General features: G+C 47.7%; 1 protein-coding gene across 1 annotated transcript in view; it reads right to left on the reverse strand.

Annotated features, from left to right (window-relative positions):
* Positions 1 to 11643, reverse strand: part of LOC311141147 (uncharacterized protein) — a gene marked incomplete at both ends in the record, with an annotated part of 40752 nt that extends 29109 nt beyond the window's left edge. Inside the window, 4 exons of the mRNA XM_084176400.1 lie at positions 933 to 2377; positions 8334 to 8823; positions 9121 to 9502; positions 11604 to 11643. Coding sequence (XP_084032526.1) covers positions 933 to 2377; positions 8334 to 8823; positions 9121 to 9502; positions 11604 to 11643 — 2357 coding nt within the window. The remainder of the gene's footprint in view (positions 1 to 932; positions 2378 to 8333; positions 8824 to 9120; positions 9503 to 11603) is intronic.
* Between the last annotated feature and the right edge of the window lie 9118 nt (positions 11644 to 20761).

Here is a 20761-nt window from a genome sequence, read left to right on the forward strand (position 1 = left end):
ACATCCGTTGAGAATGACAATAGTTCCTCAATGTATTTGAAAAATCTTTCCAGCTCTCTCCTTTTCGATAACCACTCAGAGTGAAAGGGAAAAATGTCATGCTCTGACCCAGTGGAAATGTCATAAAATAGGCCTACCACATTTTAAATTTAGATTAGGATAGTATTTTGGTTAACCACATGACAATGATTTTGAGATATGAAGATGTTAGATGTTCTTATAAATTAAATTAACCTGTTATACGAAAATGTGCATATGAAAACTATAGCTGGCACGCAGATCGGTGGAAATGGTAAGATACATTTGTATTTCACATGAGAAAGGTTGCGGACTCCTTGTTGTAGGCTATTACCGGCAACTTCAGGAGAGTAATGACAGAATCTGCGAAGCCAGCAGGAGCGGGAGGAGAATGGTTACTTTTTTTTCCTTCTGGTTATCTAGCTCATTATTGAGTAATTTGTGTTTATTTCATCAAACAGTAAGCTTAAAGCATCAGACAAGCTTAATGCATATAGTTGATTTTAAAACGCATAGGGTATGTTTATATATGGAAAAACACACGTTTAAACATGTAAATCAATTGATTGGTCGAAAGAACAGACAACTTTCGGTCGACCAAGATTTTCTGTAGTCGGGGACAGCCCTAGTGATGATCATGCCGTTTAATCAGCTTCTTGATATGCCACACCTGTCAGGTGGATGGATTATCTTGGCAAAGGAGAAATGCTCACTAATAGGGAGGTAAACAAATGTATGCACAAAATGAGAGAAATAAGCTTTTTGTGCATATGGAAAATGTCTGGGATATTTTAAATCAGCTCATGAATCATGGGACCAACACTTTACATGTTGCGTTTATATTTTTGTTCAGTGTAGAATAGATCCTCTCTACTTCTTATCTAATATACAATAAAATAACTAAACCAACTCACATCCTTTCCTCCTGAGCTGCGGTCATATTCTTCCTGCCCTCTGTCTGTGGCATGATCCTGGCCTGGTCTCTGGGTGTCTTCAGGCCAACACCAGCCGCCCACCCCACCTCCACCTGGCTGTGGCTGAACTCTCTGGCAGAGCGAGGAACTGTCTGGGGGATCCACACACCATTCACTGTGCTCCTGTTAGGCCAACACGCTGGTGTAGGAACGTTTATGGACATTGAAGGAACGTTTGTGTCAGTCGCGGTCTCTCGGTTCTCCTCTCTGCTGCCTTTCTGTCCCATCTTAGCCACAGCTGCATGCATGGCCCTACTCAGAGCCTTGGCCTGCCATCGGTTCCCTGTTATCCCGGTGGAGGCTTGAGAGTCAGGCTTACATGTCCGAGTGGTGGCCCCTCCTGCTCCTCTAGCCTCGGCCCTGTGCTGTGGTGGAGCCCTCTTCACAGGCTCAACCACTTGGATCGAAACTCTGGCTGCGTTTTTCCCTTTCTCCCCTGGCTTCATAGCTGCAGTCTTGGATCCAGGTAGACCAGTAGGGCTTTGGATGGTCGGTTTAGGCCCAGCGGCAGGTTGCCTCAGCCCTGCTGATTTACTGATTCTCCCTGGAAGTGGTTTAGAGTCAATTCTGCTCAGAGCTTGGCTCCTCCTTTGCCCATTGTCCACAGCCGAGGCACCCGTCCTCTGGTTAGTTTTACTCATGGTAGTGACGGGATTCGTTCTCCTCTGAGTAGTAACTAGTCTCTGAGTCACAGCTGGAACTGGGATGGTGCTTGGGCACGCTCTGTTCAGGACAAAGGAGGTGGTGGGGGCTGCAGCAGGGGCAGGGATGGTGGCTCTGGGGTGTGTGTTTCTAGGCTGCACCTGAGCACACATGAGGCCTGTCTTGGTTTTAGCCGCTGTACTAAGACTCATTCTCGCAATGCTAGATGTGCTGGGGCGGGTGCTGGCTGTATTGGGGCGTGTGTTGGTGGGTTTCCCAGTAGTGTTTGGCTGTGGTCTGGTTGTGTTGGCCGAATATGTTCTACCAGTGTTGGCCAGTGGTTTGGCGGAGTTGGGGCATGTATTGCTGCCTTTAACAGCTGGGTTGGGCTTGGTTCTGGGATGGTTGGTGGTGCCTGGGCATGTTTTTGTAGGGACAGTAGAGTGTGGTCTGGCTGGAACAATTTTCAGGTGGGCAGGGTGACCTGGGGCAACCGCAGAAGGCTTTATTGCACCTTTGATCGCTTTGAGACGTGTAGTAATCGATACTGCAGACAGGGGACGCAGAGTGCTGCTGCTGGTGGTGAAACACTGTTTGTTGGTGGTACTGTGCAAGGTACCAGTGATTTGGGAAAATGCTTTGACTGTCAGATGTTTAACCTTCACAGCTTCCTTTTTCATCTTGAGGGCATCTGGACCCTGGTTCTCTTTCCCCATGGCCTGGTTCTCTTTCCCATTGGCCAGCTGTAATAACAAGTGAAAAGCATGAGCTGGGGCATACACAAAAAAGTTGGTAGAGGTGCTGACTAACGGCAAGTAAACTGTAGGCTATGAAAATAAAGAGTTGCACACTGAGTGTACAAAACATTAGGAACACGTGCTCTTTCCATGCCATAGACTGACTAAGTGCATCCAGATGAAAGCTATGATCCCTTATTGAAGTCACCTGTTAAATCCACTTCAATCAGTGTAGATGAAGGGGAGAAGACAGGTTAAAGAAGGAGTTTTAAGCCTTGAGACATGGATTATGTATGTGTGCCATTCAGAGGGTGAATGGGCAAGACAAAATAATTACGTGCCTTTGAACAGGGTATGGTAGTAGGTGCCAGGCGCAACAGTTTGAGTTTGTCAAGAACTGCAACGCTGCTGGGTTTTTCACATTTAACAGTTTCCTGTGTGTATCAAGAATGGTCCACCACCCAAAGGACATCCAGCCAACTTGACATAACTGTGGGAAGTCAACATGGGCCAGTATCCCTGTGGAACACTTTCGACACCTTGTAGAGCCCATGCCCCAACGAATTGAGGCTGTTCTGAGGGCAAAACGGTGTGCAACTCAATATTAGGAAGGTTTTGTACACTCAGTGTATAAGCTCCCAGTAATTTAGGGAGCTTATACGTATCAGCATCACTGTGCCTTCTTCAGGGTAATATCATGAATGCTTGAACGATTAGTTACCGGAATGTAACTCCAGTTCTATGAGTGGAGCGGAGCCCCATAGGGGAGCTCTGCTCCTAGTGGTTTACCCTCTGCCCTAAGGCAGCAACAGCCTGAAGCAAAATTATGCACACACCTGCAGCCAATGGGAGCACAGGTGTCCCTATAAGAGGGGACGCTTCCCCTCAATCAGCCTCCCGAGATATTATCTTCAGTGAGACTAGAGAGGGTCGGCAGGGCCTTAAGTCCTATGGGGCTCCGCTCCACTCATAGAACTGGAGTTACACTCCGGTAACTAATCGTTCTATATCGTGGAGCTCCGCCCCATAGGGGAGCTCTGCTCCTAGTGGTTTAAGGCGGAGCGTAGCGCTCCAAAATGTACTCCCTGCCGAGCCTAACACTTCCCATTAAAAAATGAAAAGGTCAAGCCTAGCAATGGCCGCAACCAATTCCCGCAGTACTGCAACTAAAAACCCCTCCGGGCGTCACAATATACCGCGTCATCGGTTAAAGACCCGCCCCACCTAGTTCAATGGCAATGCTAATGACTAGTGGGCAGATCACCAGAATAGAAGCTACACTAATCTGTACTAGCAGATAGATGTGCCTCAATATCCTGTGAAAACACTACCGACCACTAATGGAATGACACCAAGTGTCACTCTACATTATGTACACAGTAGACCACCTCACTCACTCAATGGAATCCCAGAGATTAGTAGGCAGGAACAAAATATAAGTCATACTAAACTGAACACTCAGATAGATGACCTCACATTCTGTCAATTCAATACATGTCTCTACTATACTGACCCTGTCAGTCAAGAGACATGCCACAAGATATGCTTTCCATCCAAAGCGGACCTGATAGAAACCTGTGTCCATCGTCCTGCTCTTCTCTCTTCTAGCTCAAGATTCCCCTTCAGCTATGCTGAGTACAATCGAGCCATAGAGATAGAAAGCCTATCTATCAAAAAACATGTTTTCCTAACCAAAGCGGACCTGATGGGAACCTGCCCATAGTCCTGCTTTATCCTCTCTTCCTGGCTCAAAATCCCCTTTCAGCTTTGCTGAGTACAGACCGAGCCAAAGAGTTAGAAAACATATCTGTCCAGAATATGTCTTCCTAACCAAAGCGGACCTGATGAACACCCATGTCCACAGTCCTGCTTTTTTCCTCTCTTTCTTGCTCAAGATCTCCTTTCAGCCACGCTGAGTACAGATCGAGCCAAAGAGTTAGAAGGCATATCTCATAGATAGAAACAGAATATGTCTTCCTGACCAAAGCGGACCTGATGGACACCCATGTCCACAGTCCTGCTTTTTTTCCTCTCTTTCTTGCTCAAGATCTCCCTTCAGCCACGCTGAGTACAGATCGAGCCAGAGTTAGAAGACATATCTAATAGATAGAAACTGATAAATGGAGACGGTGTCGACCATGACGCTGCTCTACAAATATCCTCTACCCCTGTTCCTCTGAAGAGGGCAGTAGAAGCTGCTACTCCACGAGTGGAGTGAGCTCTGATACACTGAGGCAGTTGTCGCCCCGCTGCCTCGTAAGCGGTCTCAATACCTTCACAAAGCCAATGAGACAATCGCTGTTTTGAAAGTGGTCTACCTAATGCAGCCGCACCGTGACACACAAACAGCTGAGGCGATGACCTAATCGCTGCTGTGCGCTCAACGTAACACGCCAAAGCGCGCACTGGGCACAGACAATGAAGCTTTTCCTCACTCCTCTCCCCATGAGGAGGGGGAGAAAAAGCCCACAACTCCACGGTCTGTGATCTATATGCACTGTTAATAACCTTCGGCACAAACGCCGGGTTAGGACGTAACACCGCTCTGCTCAGATCGCCATTAATGGCAAGGCAGTCGGGTCTCGTCGACAGGGCACACAAATCACTGACACGCTTAGCGGTAGTCAAGGCGAGCAACAGCGGCGTCTTGATAGACAGCATCTTGAGGGGTATTTGATTCAATGGCTCGAACGGCGACTTACATAGCGCTTCGAGTACCAAGGCTAAATCCCACTGGGGCAGCGTGGCTCTAGGCATTGGCCTAAGCCGCCGCGTTCCCAATAAGAAACGTTTCACTAAAGGATGGCTGAACACGTTCGTTCCGCCAAACCCCTCATGACCAGCTGAAATTGCCGCTGCAAACACTTTAATGGTGGAGGGCGATTTCTGCTTATCAAACATAAACTGCAGAAAAGAGAGCACACTCTCAACCTGACAGTTCATGGGGTCCACACCTTGTGTGTCACACCATCGTGAAAAAACGTTCCATCTGCTGGTATACATCCTAGAAGTGGAACCGGCTCGTGCACCTTGTATGGTTCTGATCACTGCATCAGATAACCCACGGCGCCTCAACCTGTCCCATTCAGGAACCAAGCCTTCAGTGGTTGGCCGATTATGGGCCACTGCCCTATCGAGCCTCCCGCCTGGGTCAACGCGTCCCGTCGATGTGGAATTGGCCAAGGTGGCGCAATCAACATCTGACTCATCTCCGCAAACCACGGAGCCAGTATCACTGACAGCCCCTCTGACCTCACCCTGGCTAGCAGTGGGAGAATGCAAGACAGCGGAGGGAATGCATACAGGAGAACTTTCGGCCATGGGTAGTGCGCGAATGCGTCTCTTCCCAGTGGTGGCTCGTCCTGTTCCCTCAGAGAAAACCATAGGGGACATTGCGCGTTCACGCGTGACGCGAACGGCTCTCCCGAACTGTTCCCAAATTTGGAGAACAATGTCCGGATGCAGACACCACTCGTCGTCTCGAGGACCCCCTCTTGACATGAGGTCTGCTCCTACGTTCAAGTAGCCCGGAATGTGTGCTGCTCTCAACGAGCGAAGGTGCTTGTGAGCCCACAACCACAATTCCTCTGCCGCCCTGTGGAGGGCAGGTGACCTGACCCCCCCCTGGCGATTTATGTGAGCTACTGTGGTCCGGTTGTCTGACCAGACCAGCACATCGCGACCCCGAAGGGTAGGCGCGAAGTGGGTCAGAACCAGTCGAACCGTTTCCAACTCCAGGAGGTTTATGTGACGACCTGATTGAGGCCATGCACCTCCTATCGCTTGAGTCTGACATGTCCCTCCCCATCCAGTCAGTGAAGCATCTGTAAATACTGGAATGTAGGATGACACCTTGCCCATCGGGACTCCGTGCGTGAGAACGCTCGGATTCCTCCAATAGTCCAGGTCTGCTCTTAGCGAGAGAGGAACCACCACCAACCGATGACGTTGACGCACTGGGTCTAGTCTTAGTTGGGCTAACCATCGCTGTATTCTGCGCATGTGCAGAAGTCCCAGCGGGACCACAGAGTGGGCTGACGACATGAGACCCAAAAGTGACATGATCGACAGCGCCGTCACTGTGTGATTCGGACGACACTTCCTCAGGGCTAGCAACAATGCTACCCTTCGAGGGTCCGAAATTCGAGCCCTCATCATTACAGTGTCTAGCTGTAGCCCCAGGTAGACAATCTGATGACTGGGCCAGGGTGCGCTCTTTTTCCAATTCACAGCAAACCCCAGACGCGTGAGATGAATCACTGTCTGTGTTGTGTGAGTGAACGCCAGCTCTGCTGACGGGGCGAGAATCAGCAGGTCGTCTAGGTAGGCTAATAGCCTTATCCCTTGACGACGCAGCGGCTCCAATGCCGCCTCCACACATTTGGAAAACGTTCGAGGTGCCAGGGCGTACCCGAATGGCATCCTCGTGAACTCGTACGCCACCCCTTGAAAGGCGAACCGCAGAAACTTCCTGTGACGCGATTGTATCGGCACATGGAAGTACGCGTCCTTTAGGTCTATGCTTGTACAAAAGTCTCCTTTCTGGACACATTCCAGTAGACGTTTTGTCGTCAGCATTCGGAAGGGTCGTTTGGTTATGCTCTCGTTGAGAGTGCGTGAATCCAAAATCGGCCTCACTCCCCCCGTCTTTTTGGGCACTAGGAAATAAGGCGAATATAGCCCTTTGTTCCTTTGCTCCCGGGGAACTACTGTGACCGCCTCCTTCGCCAAAAGTTCCGTAATCTCTGACATCAGAGCGGCCACTTTGTCTGGCGTTTTCATCACCGTCTCCACCACTCCCCTGAACGGGGGTGGGGTTCGATGGAATTGGAGGGCATAACCCTTCTGCAACGTCTGTTCTAGCCAGCGTGAGAGGGTACAGCTTCGTTGCCACTGCCAGCAATGCAGAGAAAGCGGGCGCGCACGAAGCTGTGGTGCATCCAGTAGGAAGGACCTGTATTCCTCTATGGCCCTCGCCGCCGCTATTCCCCAGCACTGGGTTGGTGGAATAGCCCAAGGCGGGCCCCCCTCGAAAGGGAGAGGAAACATCAGCTCGTTCTGAGAGAATCGGAGGCCTTGATACGTCAGTTACGTCTGTAACTCTAGTATTCCGGCCCTCCGTGAACGCAGCACGGTTTTGAGCTGCACTGACTGAGGTATTAACCTGAGACAGAGCGCCCTCCCCGGATAGCAATTGCGTCATCATGTCATTGTCTGACTGAGACTGCTGCTTGCCATGAGATCCGTCCACTGCAGTACTCAACAGAGTCTGGAAAGTGTGGTCTCTAACTGGTACCACAAGGTGGCGCCACAATACCTCTTTTTTACTGGTCTCATGAGGCTGCTCAACAGCACACTCTAGGTGTGGTGAGCTGCACTCATAGTGGGCATTGTTACGTTCTGAATTAACCGGGGGCGCCCATACATTGGTTACACCTGTAACTCTAGTATTCCGGCCCTCCGTGAACGTCGCACGGGTCTGAACTGCGCTGGCTGAGGCGTTAGCCTGAAGCAAGGCGTCATTCCCAGTTAGCGGCTGCGTCTTCATGTCATATTTAGACTGAGACAGCTGCCTGCTATGTGAGACCTTTACTACAGAGCTCCTAGGAGTCTGTAGTAAAATATATTTATTAGGTGAGCTAAGGCTACGCCTTGCTACCTTTTTCTCCTTCCTCTCCTGAGTGTATTCAACTACGCACCCTTGGTGGGTTAAGCTACACTCAAGATGGTGAGAGAAATTCATAGGACGTGAAGTACTCTGCAATGTGTCATGGAAGACAGGCCCTTTTGTGACAATGTCAGTGAGAGCCAGCTCTTTATTCACACAACAACAATAAACATTTCCCTCCATGCCCTGAACAGTAGGGTGGGGGGGAACAGTGGGCTCTGTCGCGTCTTGCGCCGAGCCGTCATCCGTCCTCTCCCCCTCGTCCCGTCATTGACGCCGTCGTTTCTGGCTGACCTTCTGGTGTTGCCAGGACGGTTTTGTGACGACCTCTCTCGCCGGCGGAATCGTCGCCACCACCGTCGTCGCTGGAGGGGCCGAGCCCGCTCGCCTGCTGTCGGTGGTAGGCGCCTGTCGCCTGGCCCGTCGCCTCCCTGTAGTTCTACTGGGGGCGTTGGAGGTTGACGGGTTAGTTGAGGCCCTGCTAAACTTGCCTGCCAATGGCAGGTGTTTAGCCAGGTGCTTTCTCTCCTCGTCCAGCTTACCAAAGCGTTCCGTCGCCTCCTTAACGGCGACCCCAAAGAGGCCCTCGCTAGAGACGGGAGCGTTTAGTAGCGAGGCTCTGTCCGTCTCCTTCATGGCTGTCATTGACAGCCAGAGGTGACGTTCCATGACCACCGAGGTGGCCATGGACCGGCCTGCGCATATCGCTGACGCCTGTGTCAAATGAAGAATAGCGCCAGAAATCCTGGACGCCTCTTCAATCTCCTCGCTGGTCAACTCAGACCTACCCGTTGTTAGACGGGATAGGGAGGCCGCGAGGAGGGCAATGTTGTTAGCCGCTGACACAGCCTGGGCTCCCAGCGTAAAAGACTTCTCAGCCAGCTGTGCTGTGAGTCTGTCTTTTTGTGCTGGCAAGGTGGCTTTCTTGGAGGCCGCCCAGGGACTCGAACCCGGCACTAGATACGCTGCCATGGCGCTCTCGAGCCTAGGGATTCCCTTAGCAGCCCACTCACGTCCAGCCACTCTCGTGAATGGGGTGTACACCTTGGCCGGCGAACGCGCCGCCAGGGGTGTATCCCACGAGCCCTCGACATATTTCCCGAGGGAAGGCATAGCAGGAGCCATCGGCTCAGCTGCCTTCCTCGGTCTAGAGTAGGGGCCGCCCTCCATCATGTCGACCTCCACGGGGGGGGGAGCAGGGGGCAGCGCTATCTCTAGTCGGTTGGCGGCTCTCTCAATGAGTTCGGGGAAGTCCGAACGCAGAGAGGCCGCTGCGAAGGACAGGGCTGCTGACGTAACAGAGCCTGTGTCGTCATCGCACAAGGAGCCTTCAGATCTCACACTCCCCATAGGGAAGGGGGTCTTGAAGGTTGGCGCCAGAGGGTCGGATTGTTCCATTGGAACATCCAACTCTGCGTCTCTCTCCTTGTCCTCCCCTGAGTCAGCACTGTCCGTCGACGCCTCTGAAGCAGAGGCGAGAAGAGACAGTACATCCTCTAGGGGGATATCCTCCCTAAAAAACGCCCAACGCTGCTTCCTCTCCTTCATAGGAAGGAGGGCGCAGGAGGCGCAATTAGGGGGATTGCCGGTCCCTTCCTTGGCATGCTGCGGCCCCAAACACACGAAACAAAGGTCGTGGGGGTCCGCAGATGCCATGGAGGAGCATCGGCACTGAGCCCTGAAAAGGGCTTTTGGGGGTGGAAAATTTCCTGGCGTGCTCATTTTAGAAGACGTCGATGGCTGGCTCATCGACGGCGATTTCTTCCTGAGTCTTCTTACTTCTTGGCTTCTTCAGTCTAGTCGTCCAGTCGCTGAAGATAATGGGAGGCTGATTGAGGGGAAGCGTCCCCTCTTATAGGGACACCTGTGCTCCCATTGGCTGCAGGTGTGTGCATAATTTTGCTTCAGGCTGTTGCTGCCTTAGGGCAGAGGGTAAACCACTAGGAGCAGAGCTCCCCTATGGGGTGGAGCTCCACGATATAGAACCAGGTTACTATGACACACCCCTCACTATTGTCATTGGTTGCACTAATTGTCTACATAACCTGATTCACGCATTCATGATATTGAAGAAACTTAGTAAGTTCTTGAAATGTTCCGTATTGACTGACCTTCATGTCTTAAAAGTAATGATGGACTGTTTCTCTTTGCTTATTTGAGCTGTTCTTGCCATAATATGGACTTGGTCTTTTACCAAATAGGGCTATCTTCTGTATTCCCCCCCACCCACCACCTTGTCACTGACCACCTTCCGGAGACACTTGAAACCCTACCTCTTTAAGGAATACCTGGAATAGTATAACAGTAATCCTTCTACACCCCCCCCCAGTGGTGGTTGTCCCACTGGCTATCCTAAGTTGAATGCACCAATTTGTAAGTCGCTCTGGATAAGAGCGTCTGCTAAATGACTTAAATGTAAATGTACCTTGAAGGCGGCACAGTGATGTCGAAACGTTGGTGGTTTACCCAATAAATTACTGGGAGCTTATATATAGTGTGCGACTATTTTTATAATTGTAATAACAAAACAACATCAGTTAATATAGCTAACTAACTTAGGAACTTTCCTGCTTTGCATCAACAGTGGGCCTACTTCTCAACATGTCAGTTAATTATAATTGATAGTGTGCAAACTGCCAAGCTTGCTTCGAGAGAGTGAGTGTCAAGGAGGAGAGAAAAGGGAGGATTACTTACATCATCCTTCACTGTAGACATGCTGGTACTCTTTGCTTTAAAGTCATCTCGAAGATAAGGTCTGAAATACGTAATGTGTGATAAGACATTATTTACACAAGTCTATGGATAAGTCATGTCAAACTGAAATATTGCCATTAATGCCAGTTAGTTATTTCATACTGGCCATAGATACTGTAGCTGTCAAGCCAGGCTGATTTCTTACTTTGGGTTGGGGGGCTTCAATCTTCCCTTGGCTGCTAAGTACTCCATCAACTTCTGCTTGCGCAATTCTGTGAAAGAAAGAAGCAACGTCAATGGTCAAAAATCAATTTTTATTGTAATATTACTTAATGTTTTTAAACATTCAATCTCCAATAGCTCTTACACAAAGTATGTCATGACTATAAACATTATATATTCTGAATCAGGGGAAGATGGACAAAAATCCACAGCTTTTGAAGATTGAAGGCAAAAAAACTTTTAAAAAAAACATTTCTACAACAAATTAAGCGGTGAAAATACATTTAGTTTATTTAGTAAATATTTTCTTAACTATTTCTTTAACTGCATTGTTGGTTAAGGGTTTGTAAGTAAGGATTTCACGGTTAGGTCTAAGTTACACCTGTTGAATTCGGCGCATGTGACAAATAACATTTAATTTTAACGTTAAGTAGTTTGCTAGCTTACATAACCAAATACTATATAATGGCATCATAACTAACGAAACTATAACGTTAGCTAGCTGCTTGCAAGTTAACGAGGCATGATAACAAGCTAATTAAGCAAATACAGTTGATATGGCGTAGTTGACGTTACTATTTATATAGATAACGTTCAGTTAGTTAGCTAGCTAACATTGCTAGCTAGTTAGCGAACGGTCCACCTTACCTTTTCTGTTGATTTTAGTCACAATTTCTTCCGCCTCCATTGCTGTTTCTACGAAATCTAGTCACTTGAGAAACGTTCTATTAGTGTAAATTACTCCCTATTTTAGTGGAATAAAAGCTACGGTTCGCTATTAGCTAGCTACATATACAAACCGAGTTCGTGGTCTTGTTCGAAATTGCCGGGGTAACGCTCCTCCCATTGGTTCGAATATTTGAAAAAGCCCACAGACGGCTACGCGCAAGATGATAGGAGGAGTGGTATTTGTAAACATAGGTCGTCGTCAATAAAAAGTCACAGTGCAGAGCGGAGCATTCGATTTGCCTGCTGGTTGGTAAGGAGACCGCGGGTTCTTATCCAGAGCGACTGACAGTTAGGGAACATCTTTTTTTTCTTCTTCTCCATACATCATCAGAGTCATACATCAAGTAACTACATGCGTTTCATAATCAGTAAACATTAATTTCAGGTGAGGGTAGCCTCACGATATTTCTCAATATTGGCCACCATTAATTTGATATTTGATGGATATACAATAAAACTGAACTATACACAAGCGAAGTTTCAGGCGATAAACTAAATGGCTATATCCAGATATTGTTTGATTTGATGGCCATCTATAGTGGTGATGACAGTAGTCCGACCGACTGACAACTTTACCAGGACGAGGACTTGCCGATGTCAAGCTCTTTCCAAAAGCATAATCTATGATGAAGTAAGGTAATTTACACGTTTGCTAAGCTAGCTAGCTACTACATGCCAAATGGATAGGCTACCCTCACGTATCTGAAAATACATGATCAGTTGATGTTTGCTGATCATGAAAAGCATGCAGCTACTTGCTGTATAACTCTGATAATAGAGCTAAATGTGGAATAATCGGAAATGTGTAGTAATGACTTGAAGAGGCGATGATATTAAAACCAAATAGTTAGCTATAGTCAGACCCGTCGCCAGACCTCCGTCTTAAGGGGGGCATAGGAAATGCATGGGAGGGCAGGGCACAATTATTATTAGCCTACAGTACGTATATTTAATAATAAATTCCCTCAAGTGGGGGAGAGGCACAAGCATTTTTGGGGGCGGGCCCGGCCCCCTATGGCCCACCCATAGCGACGGGTGTGGCCAGGGACGGCCTGTTCAATAGGGCGATATGGGCGACGCACTGCCAAACGGGAAAAGGAAGGGATTTTTTTTCTAATCAATTATATCACGGCAACAGTAGTTATCAGTGTTGTAATCTGATCTGACTGCCACTAAATGTCAAATCAGGCTAAAGTCGTGCTTCAAATGGCCCCGCCCGTTTTTGGGGCGATTTCAGTCAAGTTGAAAATCGCCCAGAAGTCTCTCATAGCCTGTCATGTAAAATCTATTTTTTTCAAATTTCAAAGCTTTCAATACAATCTCTATGGGCTTCTGTGGGCTTGCACTTACGCGCTTTCGTCATACGTGACGTAACCATGAACGTAACTAAGAAAATAGCGGCTAGCAGCGTCTCTGTTGCGACCTGCAGTGTGTGGCGTTATTTTATGTTTTTAATTTGTACACTTAGTTTACAAACATTCTGCCAACCATGGATTTCCAGTGGTGGGTTTTGGACTGATCTTGTTGATCGTGTACATACCCGCTACGAACGGACTAAATAATGAAAACGCTGCTGGCAGCGGAATCCAATACAGCTGGGAGACTTGGCTGGATGACAGAGTCCCGGAGAAGTGGAGCCGGCCGGCTTCACCCTGGTCAGAGCGGACCGCGATCTGACAGTCACAGATCGATCCTGGTAAGAGAGCGACTCTGTACCCCGACATTGAACTGCTTTCTGTGTCACTGCGACCTTACTATCTGCCCCGTGAGTTCCCCCAATTGTTTGTTACCGTTGTGTACTGTTGATAATCACAAGTTTACTGGAGAACTGAGACCAAGTAGAGACTTTGGACAGGGTGAATATGGTATAATAAAGGCAGTTTATTCAGAGGTAAAGATATCTGGAATCGCGTGCACGGACTCGTTCGTCAAACTCTTAGGGAGCTATCTGAAGAGAGCCCCGAAAACATTGTGCAGACATTTTATACAATAAATGATGTAGGTTGAATCTAGTAGTTCTGATCTTCTGATTGGTCCTGATGAGTTGGGCGAGGTCCCCTCCACTGTTGCATTGGCTCTGAGTCGGGTTCTCTGTCTTCAAATGTTCAGCCTAAAGATAGGGGATTTTTGTGTGTGTGTGTGTGTGTGTGTTTAACAGTGATGATGTGTGTGTGTGTGTGTGTGTTATCAGTGATGATGTGTGTGTGTGTGTGTGTGTGTGTGTGTGTGTGTCCTCAGAGCAAGAACTCGTGAGTTGGAAGAACTGAGAGACCTATGGCGTGGGTGTTGTCCTTGGCCACCTGCTGACAAGGCTGACGAGATAGGACTCTTTTGTCCATTGTTATAGGATAGGAACAGCATTGATTGAAAACAAACGCCCAACACAAAATGGGTCATGCACAAGATTTTAGTCAGACCAAGCTATAACATTATATATTTACTACGACAGTACATTCAACCAAAAGCTAATATAACAAAGGCATCAGAGATTATTTATAATCTGTCACAGAAACTGGAATCCATCTCCCCAGATCAGTCAATAAATGCTTCTGGTATTGACTTATATGCTGCCCCTGTCTTCATGTTGTTGCTGGACATATCTTTTTTAAAATGTGTGTAGGTCACCTAAATCATCAGAAAAATTGCCCCTCCTGAGAATTTTTTCAGGAGCCGCCACTGGGTGTGGCTATAGTATAACATTTATTTAACGATCCCTTGAAAACGGCACGTAGTTGTCAATGGTTTTAGTGGAGCTGGGGCTCTCCTTGCCCCTCAGAAGCCAAATCGAATGCTGTGCACCATATTGTGACGTTTATTGATAACGCGTTCCAGCGCTTATGGTGCTTTCAAGACAACTGGGAACTCTGAAAAAACGAGGTAAAATCATGACGTCAGTGACCTTCAGGTCGGAGCTCTAGAGAGAGGCCGAGTTCCCGACTTGGAATTCCGAGTTGGATGACCGTTTAAAACGATTTTTCCCAGTAAGAGCACGTTTTTTTCCGAGTTCCCAGTTGTCTTGAAAGCACTGTATTCAGATATTTCCGAGTTCCCAGTTGTTTTGAACACTGGATGTTGGATAGGTATTTTAAGTATCATGCAAACCACATCCAGAGCCATGTATTTAAAGCAGTGGCGACCCGTCATTCAGGGCAGGTGGGTCAGCCTAGCTCAGTGCTTTCTGTGGTGGTGGGGCAGCCAGCAGAAAATATGGAGCCTAGGGGTTGGGAATGTTCTCTAGTTGCGCCGTGATTGGCTCAGTGTTCTGTCACTAATGGGGACACTACATCACTGCCAAATCTAAGGGTAGAGCTCGAAAATTCAAGCCGCTTGGGTGCTGCCATCGAGTTACATTAGAAGTGCCCATCCAAGAAGGCTCAAGGTCATTTGCCACAAATAATATGACGTCAAATCACTTTATATCTACAGTTGCTTTGATTGGACTGATCATGTCAACATCATACTTTCAAAATATTAGCTAGCAGTCATCATCATGAATCAAGTCGAAAATCTACTGGCAAATCCTTTTTAATCCTTGTCATATGAAGAGAAATAATGAAGAGACATTTTAGATAAAACATATCTGTGCTCATCGGCCATTGGACATAAACATTACACAACAAGTTGGAAATCACAAATTCAACAATGAGTGGTTTGGAAGGAATCAGTGGCTAACTGCAAGCATTGCAAAGCAATCACTAGCCTGCTATTCAGTGGAGTGGGTGTGTAGTTTCAAGTCTGTGTTTAAGGGTCTCTTTTCCAAGCTTAAAATGATAAACATTCAACATTGGCCATGCTGTCAATCCAGCATGATTTATGCCGCGCTCAAAACAAATGTTAACTCGGAACTGGTAAATCTGACTTCAGTGAGTTCAAGGCAACTGGGAACGCTGGGAAAAAACGAGCTCCGACTGGGAAAATAAGTTTTGAACGGTCATCCAACTCGGAATTGTAAGTTGGGAACTTGGGTCTCTTTCTAGATCTACGACCTGAAGATCACTGACATCATCATGATTCAACCTTTTTTTTTCAGAGTTCCCAGTTGTCTTGAAAACACCATAAATCCAGAGAATGGCAGACTTTGATGACAAAGTTTGATGACAAAATTTGCCCACGAAGGACCGCTGCGCCACCTTCCTGTTCAAGTGAGCACAGCACGACAAGGTGAGTCCAAAAATGTATTGTATGCTGCTGCATAAATTATGTAATATGCCAGGGAGATATGTATACTGTAGCTAAGAAAGTAATACTAAGTGTATGTTGTGTAGTAAGCTGTTATTAGCCCATGTGCCTCACCCTAATAATTGTGTCTATTTCCCCCTCGTAATTGATTCTACTGTTCTGACTTGGTGGTGCACATGTAGCCTATAACCTGTTTTAGAGAAATGTAATCATCGAATATTGTAAGAGCTTTCATTGTCTGCTTATATGCCCCCTTTATTTATGCTACGGTTCTAATTTGGTGTACAGGGAGAACACTAGTGGCCCGTGTTCTGAATTCTGTCGCTGTACATTTCAAAAGTGCTGAACAAATAGTTATATTGACTACGTCCGTTCTAGCTCGCTCATTAATGTCTTAATCGAAATTACGGATTGCCTCTTATCCGCTTGTCGGCCCATTATACCATAGTTTGTACATCTCAATTGTCAGTAGAAACCACATTTGTTTAAGCAAGTCAGCCATATCAGCTGTTTTTTTTTAAAGGCAGTAAATGAGGCTGAATTAACTGTTTCGCTGCCAGTCAAGGCTCCACTTATAGCCAGGTGTAGCAGTGGTAAGGTGTTGGGACTGGTGTTGTGACTCTGCTGTTGGGACAGCTTTAGGCCCTAACAGTTTGTGGGCACCGTTTTTTTGGTTTGCCCCACCAAGATTTACATGCTAAAATCGCAACTGATTTAGAGAGTTAGAGGCCAATGCAGTTTCTGCATTATGATGCATTTACATGACACTTCAATATTCTATGGCAGCCATGGTAGCTCCCCATTAACATTACATGGGGAATATTTAAAAAATACTATACAACTGAATGTCTAGAATGAGCATTATGATGCATTTATACTTGAGGCCCCGTGTAGCTCAGTTGGTAGAGCATGGCGCTTGCAGCGCCAGGGTTGTGGGTTCGTTTTCCACGGGGGGCCAGTATGAAAAAAAAAAAAAATGTATGCACTCACTAACTGTAAAGTCGCTCTGGATAAGAGTGTCTGCTAAATGACTCAAATGTAAATGTAAATACACAGAGGAAGAGGCGGAGAGAGAGGTTTCACTCTCGCCAAAATCTGTCCAAAATATGACCAATGTGTTTCTATGGGCTTATTTTGGACCTAAGCTTGGGTGCATCCGTAAATTCACTCTGGCTATCTACTCCAATTGCAGAGCACACTCGTCACACAGTTACAGTGAGGGAAAAAAGTATTTGATCCCCTGCTGATTTTGTACGTTTGCCCACTGACAAAGACATGATCAGTCTAACATTTTAATGGTAGGTTTATTTGAACAGTGAGAGACAGAATAACAACAAAAAAATCCAGAAGAACGCATGTCAAAAATGTTATAAATTGATTTGCATTTTAATGAGGGAAATAAGTATTTGACCCCTCTGCAAAACATGACTTAGTACTTGGTGGCAAAACCCTTATTGGCAATCACAGAGGTCAGACGTTTCTTGTAGTTGGCCACCAGGTTTGCACACATCTCAGGAGGGATTTTGTTCCACTCCTCTTTGCAGATCTTCTCCAAGTCATTAAGGTTTCGAGGCTGACGTTTAGCAACTTGAACCTTCAGCTCCCTTCACAGATTTTCTATGGGATTATGGTCTGGAGACTGGCTAGGCCACTCCAGGACCTTAATGTGCTTCTTCTTGAGCCACCCCTTTGTTGCCTTGGCCGTGTGTTTTGGGTCATTGTCATGCTGGAATACCCATCCACGACCCATTTTCAATGCCCTGGCTGAGGGAAGGAGGTTCTCACCCAAGATTTGATGGTACATGGCCCCGTCCATCGTCCCTTTGATGCGGTGAAGTTGTCCTGTCCCCTTAGCAGTTCTGGGCTGATTCCTCACCGTTCTCATGATCATTGCAACTCCACGAGGTGAGATCCTTGCATGGAGCCCCAGGCCGAGGGAGATTGACAGTTCTTTTGTGTTTCTTCCATTTGCGAATAATCGCACCAACTGTTGTCACCTTCTCACCAAGCTGCTTGGCGATGGTCTTGTAGCCCATTCCAGCCTTGTGTAGGTCTACAATCTTGTCCCTGACATCCTTGGATAGCTATTTGGTCTTGGCCATGGTGGAGAGTTTGGAATCTGATTGATTGATTGCTTCTGTGGACAGGTGTCTTTTATACAGGTAACAAGCTGAGATTAGGAGCACTACCTTTAAGAGTGTGCTCCTAATCTCAGCTCGTTACCACCTGTATAAAAGACACCTGGGAGCCAGAAATCTTTCTGATTGAGAGGGGGTCAAATACTTATTTCCCTCATTAAAATGCAAATCAATTTATAACATTTTTGACATGCGTTTTTCTGGATTTCTTTGTTGTTATTCTGTCGCTCACTGTTCAAATAAACCTACCATTAAAATTATAGACTGATAATTTATTTGTCAGTGGGCAAACGTACAAAATCAGCAGGTGATCAAATACTTATTTCCCTCACTGTACAGTCTCCAATGCTCTGGATATCATGAAAACAGCCTAATCAGATCTGCTAGGGCAAGTAAAATGGTCAGAGTGAGATGTTCTCTCATTTGTGTCTGGAAGTAGCTAGAAAGCTAGCCAACGCCTTTGGGACAATGACTCCCATTGTTAGGGCGGAGACATGAGCATCTCCTCATTATATACAGATCTCTGATTTACATGATGCTACAACATTCTATGTCAGCCATGTTAGCTCCCCATTAACATTTCATGGGGAATATTTAAACAATGCTATCTAACAGAATGTCTAGAATTAGAACAATATTAAACATTCTAAAAGTTGGCCAAATGCAGCATTCAAAACAACAGGAAACTCGGAAATCTCAGACTTTAGTGCGTTCAAGACAACTGGGAATTTGGAAAAAAACTAGCTAGCTCAGACTGGGAAAAATCGTTTTGAACGGTCATCCAACTCGGAATTCCAACTCGGGAACTCGGGCCTCTTTCTAGAAAGCACCATAACTGTAAATATATGGCTCTGACCACATCATTTGTTATAGTGCTTTCAAGACAACTGGGAAATCAGGAAAAAAACGAGGTCAAATCATGACATCAGTGATCTTCAGGTCGGAAAGTCAGAGCTCTAGAAAGATTGCTGAGTTTCCAACTTGGAATTCCAAGTTGGATGACCATTCAAAACTATTTTTCCCAGTTGGAGCTGATTTCTTTCAGAGTTCCCAATTGTCTTGAATGTCAAGGGTGCTGAAGGTGGGTGTGGTGCAGGAATCAAGCGCAGGACGCAGAAGCTTAGTCCAAAAGACTTTAGTGAGTTATTCACGTAGTACACGAGAACCATAAGCCCGGGGGCGAAATAAAGGCGCACACAGGCGACAAACAAAAGGCGCACTAACATGTGCGAAAACCTCTCCAAACAACGGAGGGAAGATACGTAGCTCAGAACACCAAACAGAGGAGCAATCACACACAACACCAAACACACACAACGAGAACTAAATAGGACACTAACGAGGACTAACTAGATACAGGTGTACAACATCAAGACAAAACCAAACGAACATGAAACATAGATCGGTGGCAGCTAGTACTCCGGGGACGACGACCGCCGAAACCTGCCCGAACAAGGAGGAGGAGCAGCCTCGGCCGAAACCGTGACAGTACCCCCCCCTTGACGCGCGGCTCCAGCCGTGCGCCGACCCCGGCCTCGGGGACGACCAGGAGGACGCGGAGCAGGGCGCGCGGGATGGTCCCGGTGGTACTCCGACAGGAGAGATGGGTCTAGGATGTCCCTCCGCGGCACCCAGCACCGCTCCTCCGGGCCGTACCCCTCCCACTCGGCGTCTTGAGTCCAAGATGGACCGAACGGTGTACGCCGGAGCCCCCTCGATGTCCAGTGGGGGCGGAGGAGTCTCTCCTATCTCACCTTCCTGGAGTGGACCAGCTACCACCGGCCTGAGAAGAGACACATGGAACGAGGGGTTAATATTCTTATATTCAACAGGCAGATGTAACCTATAACACACCTCGTTCAATCTTCTCAGGACTTTAAAAGGCCCCACAAACTGCTGACCCAGCTTCCGGCAGGGCAGGTGGAGGGGTAGGTTTCTGGTAGAGAGCCAGACTCGATCTCCGGGTGCGTACACCGGCCCCTCACTGCGGTGGAGATCGGCGCTCGCCTTGTGACGACGGATGGCCCGCTGCAGGTGGACGTGTGCAGCGTTCCACGTCTCCTCCGAGCGCCTCATTCAATCATCCACCGCAGGGGCCTCGATCTGGCTCTGCTGCCAAGGTGCCAGAACCGGCTGGTAACCTAACACACATTGGAAGGGGGTTAGGTTGGTAGAGGAGTGGCAGAGAATGTTCTGGGCCATCTCGGCCCAGCGAATGTACCGAGCCCACTCCTCAGGCCGGTCCTGGCAATACGACCTCAGAAACCTACCCACATCCTGGTTGACTCGTTCTACCTGCCCGTTACTCTCCGGGTGGTACCCTGAGGTAAGGCTCACCGAGACCCCCAAACGCTCCATGAACGCTCTCCATACTCGGGAGGTAAACTGGGGGCCTCGATCAGACACTATATCCTCGGGTACCCCGTAATGCCGGAAGACGTGGGTAAATAGGGCCTCTGCGGTTTGTAGGGCAGTAGGAAGACCCGACATAGGGAGAAGACGACAGGCCTTAGAGAACCGGTCCACAACGACCAGGATGGTGGTATTCCCCTGAGAGAGGGGAAGGTCTGTCACAAAATCCACCGAGAGGTGGGATCATGGTCGTTGTGGAACGGGCAGGGGTTGTAACTTACCCCTGGGCAGGTGTCTGGGCGCCTTACACTGGGCGCACACCGAGCAGGAGGAGACATAAACCCTCACATCCCTGGCTAACGTGGGCCACCAGTATTTAGTGCTAAGACAATGCACTGTCCGGCCAAT

Source organism: Coregonus lavaretus (genome assembly GCF_964263955.1).
Source record: "Coregonus lavaretus genome assembly, chromosome: 14".
In the NCBI taxonomy this organism is placed as follows: Eukaryota; Metazoa; Chordata; class Actinopteri; order Salmoniformes; family Salmonidae; genus Coregonus; species Coregonus lavaretus.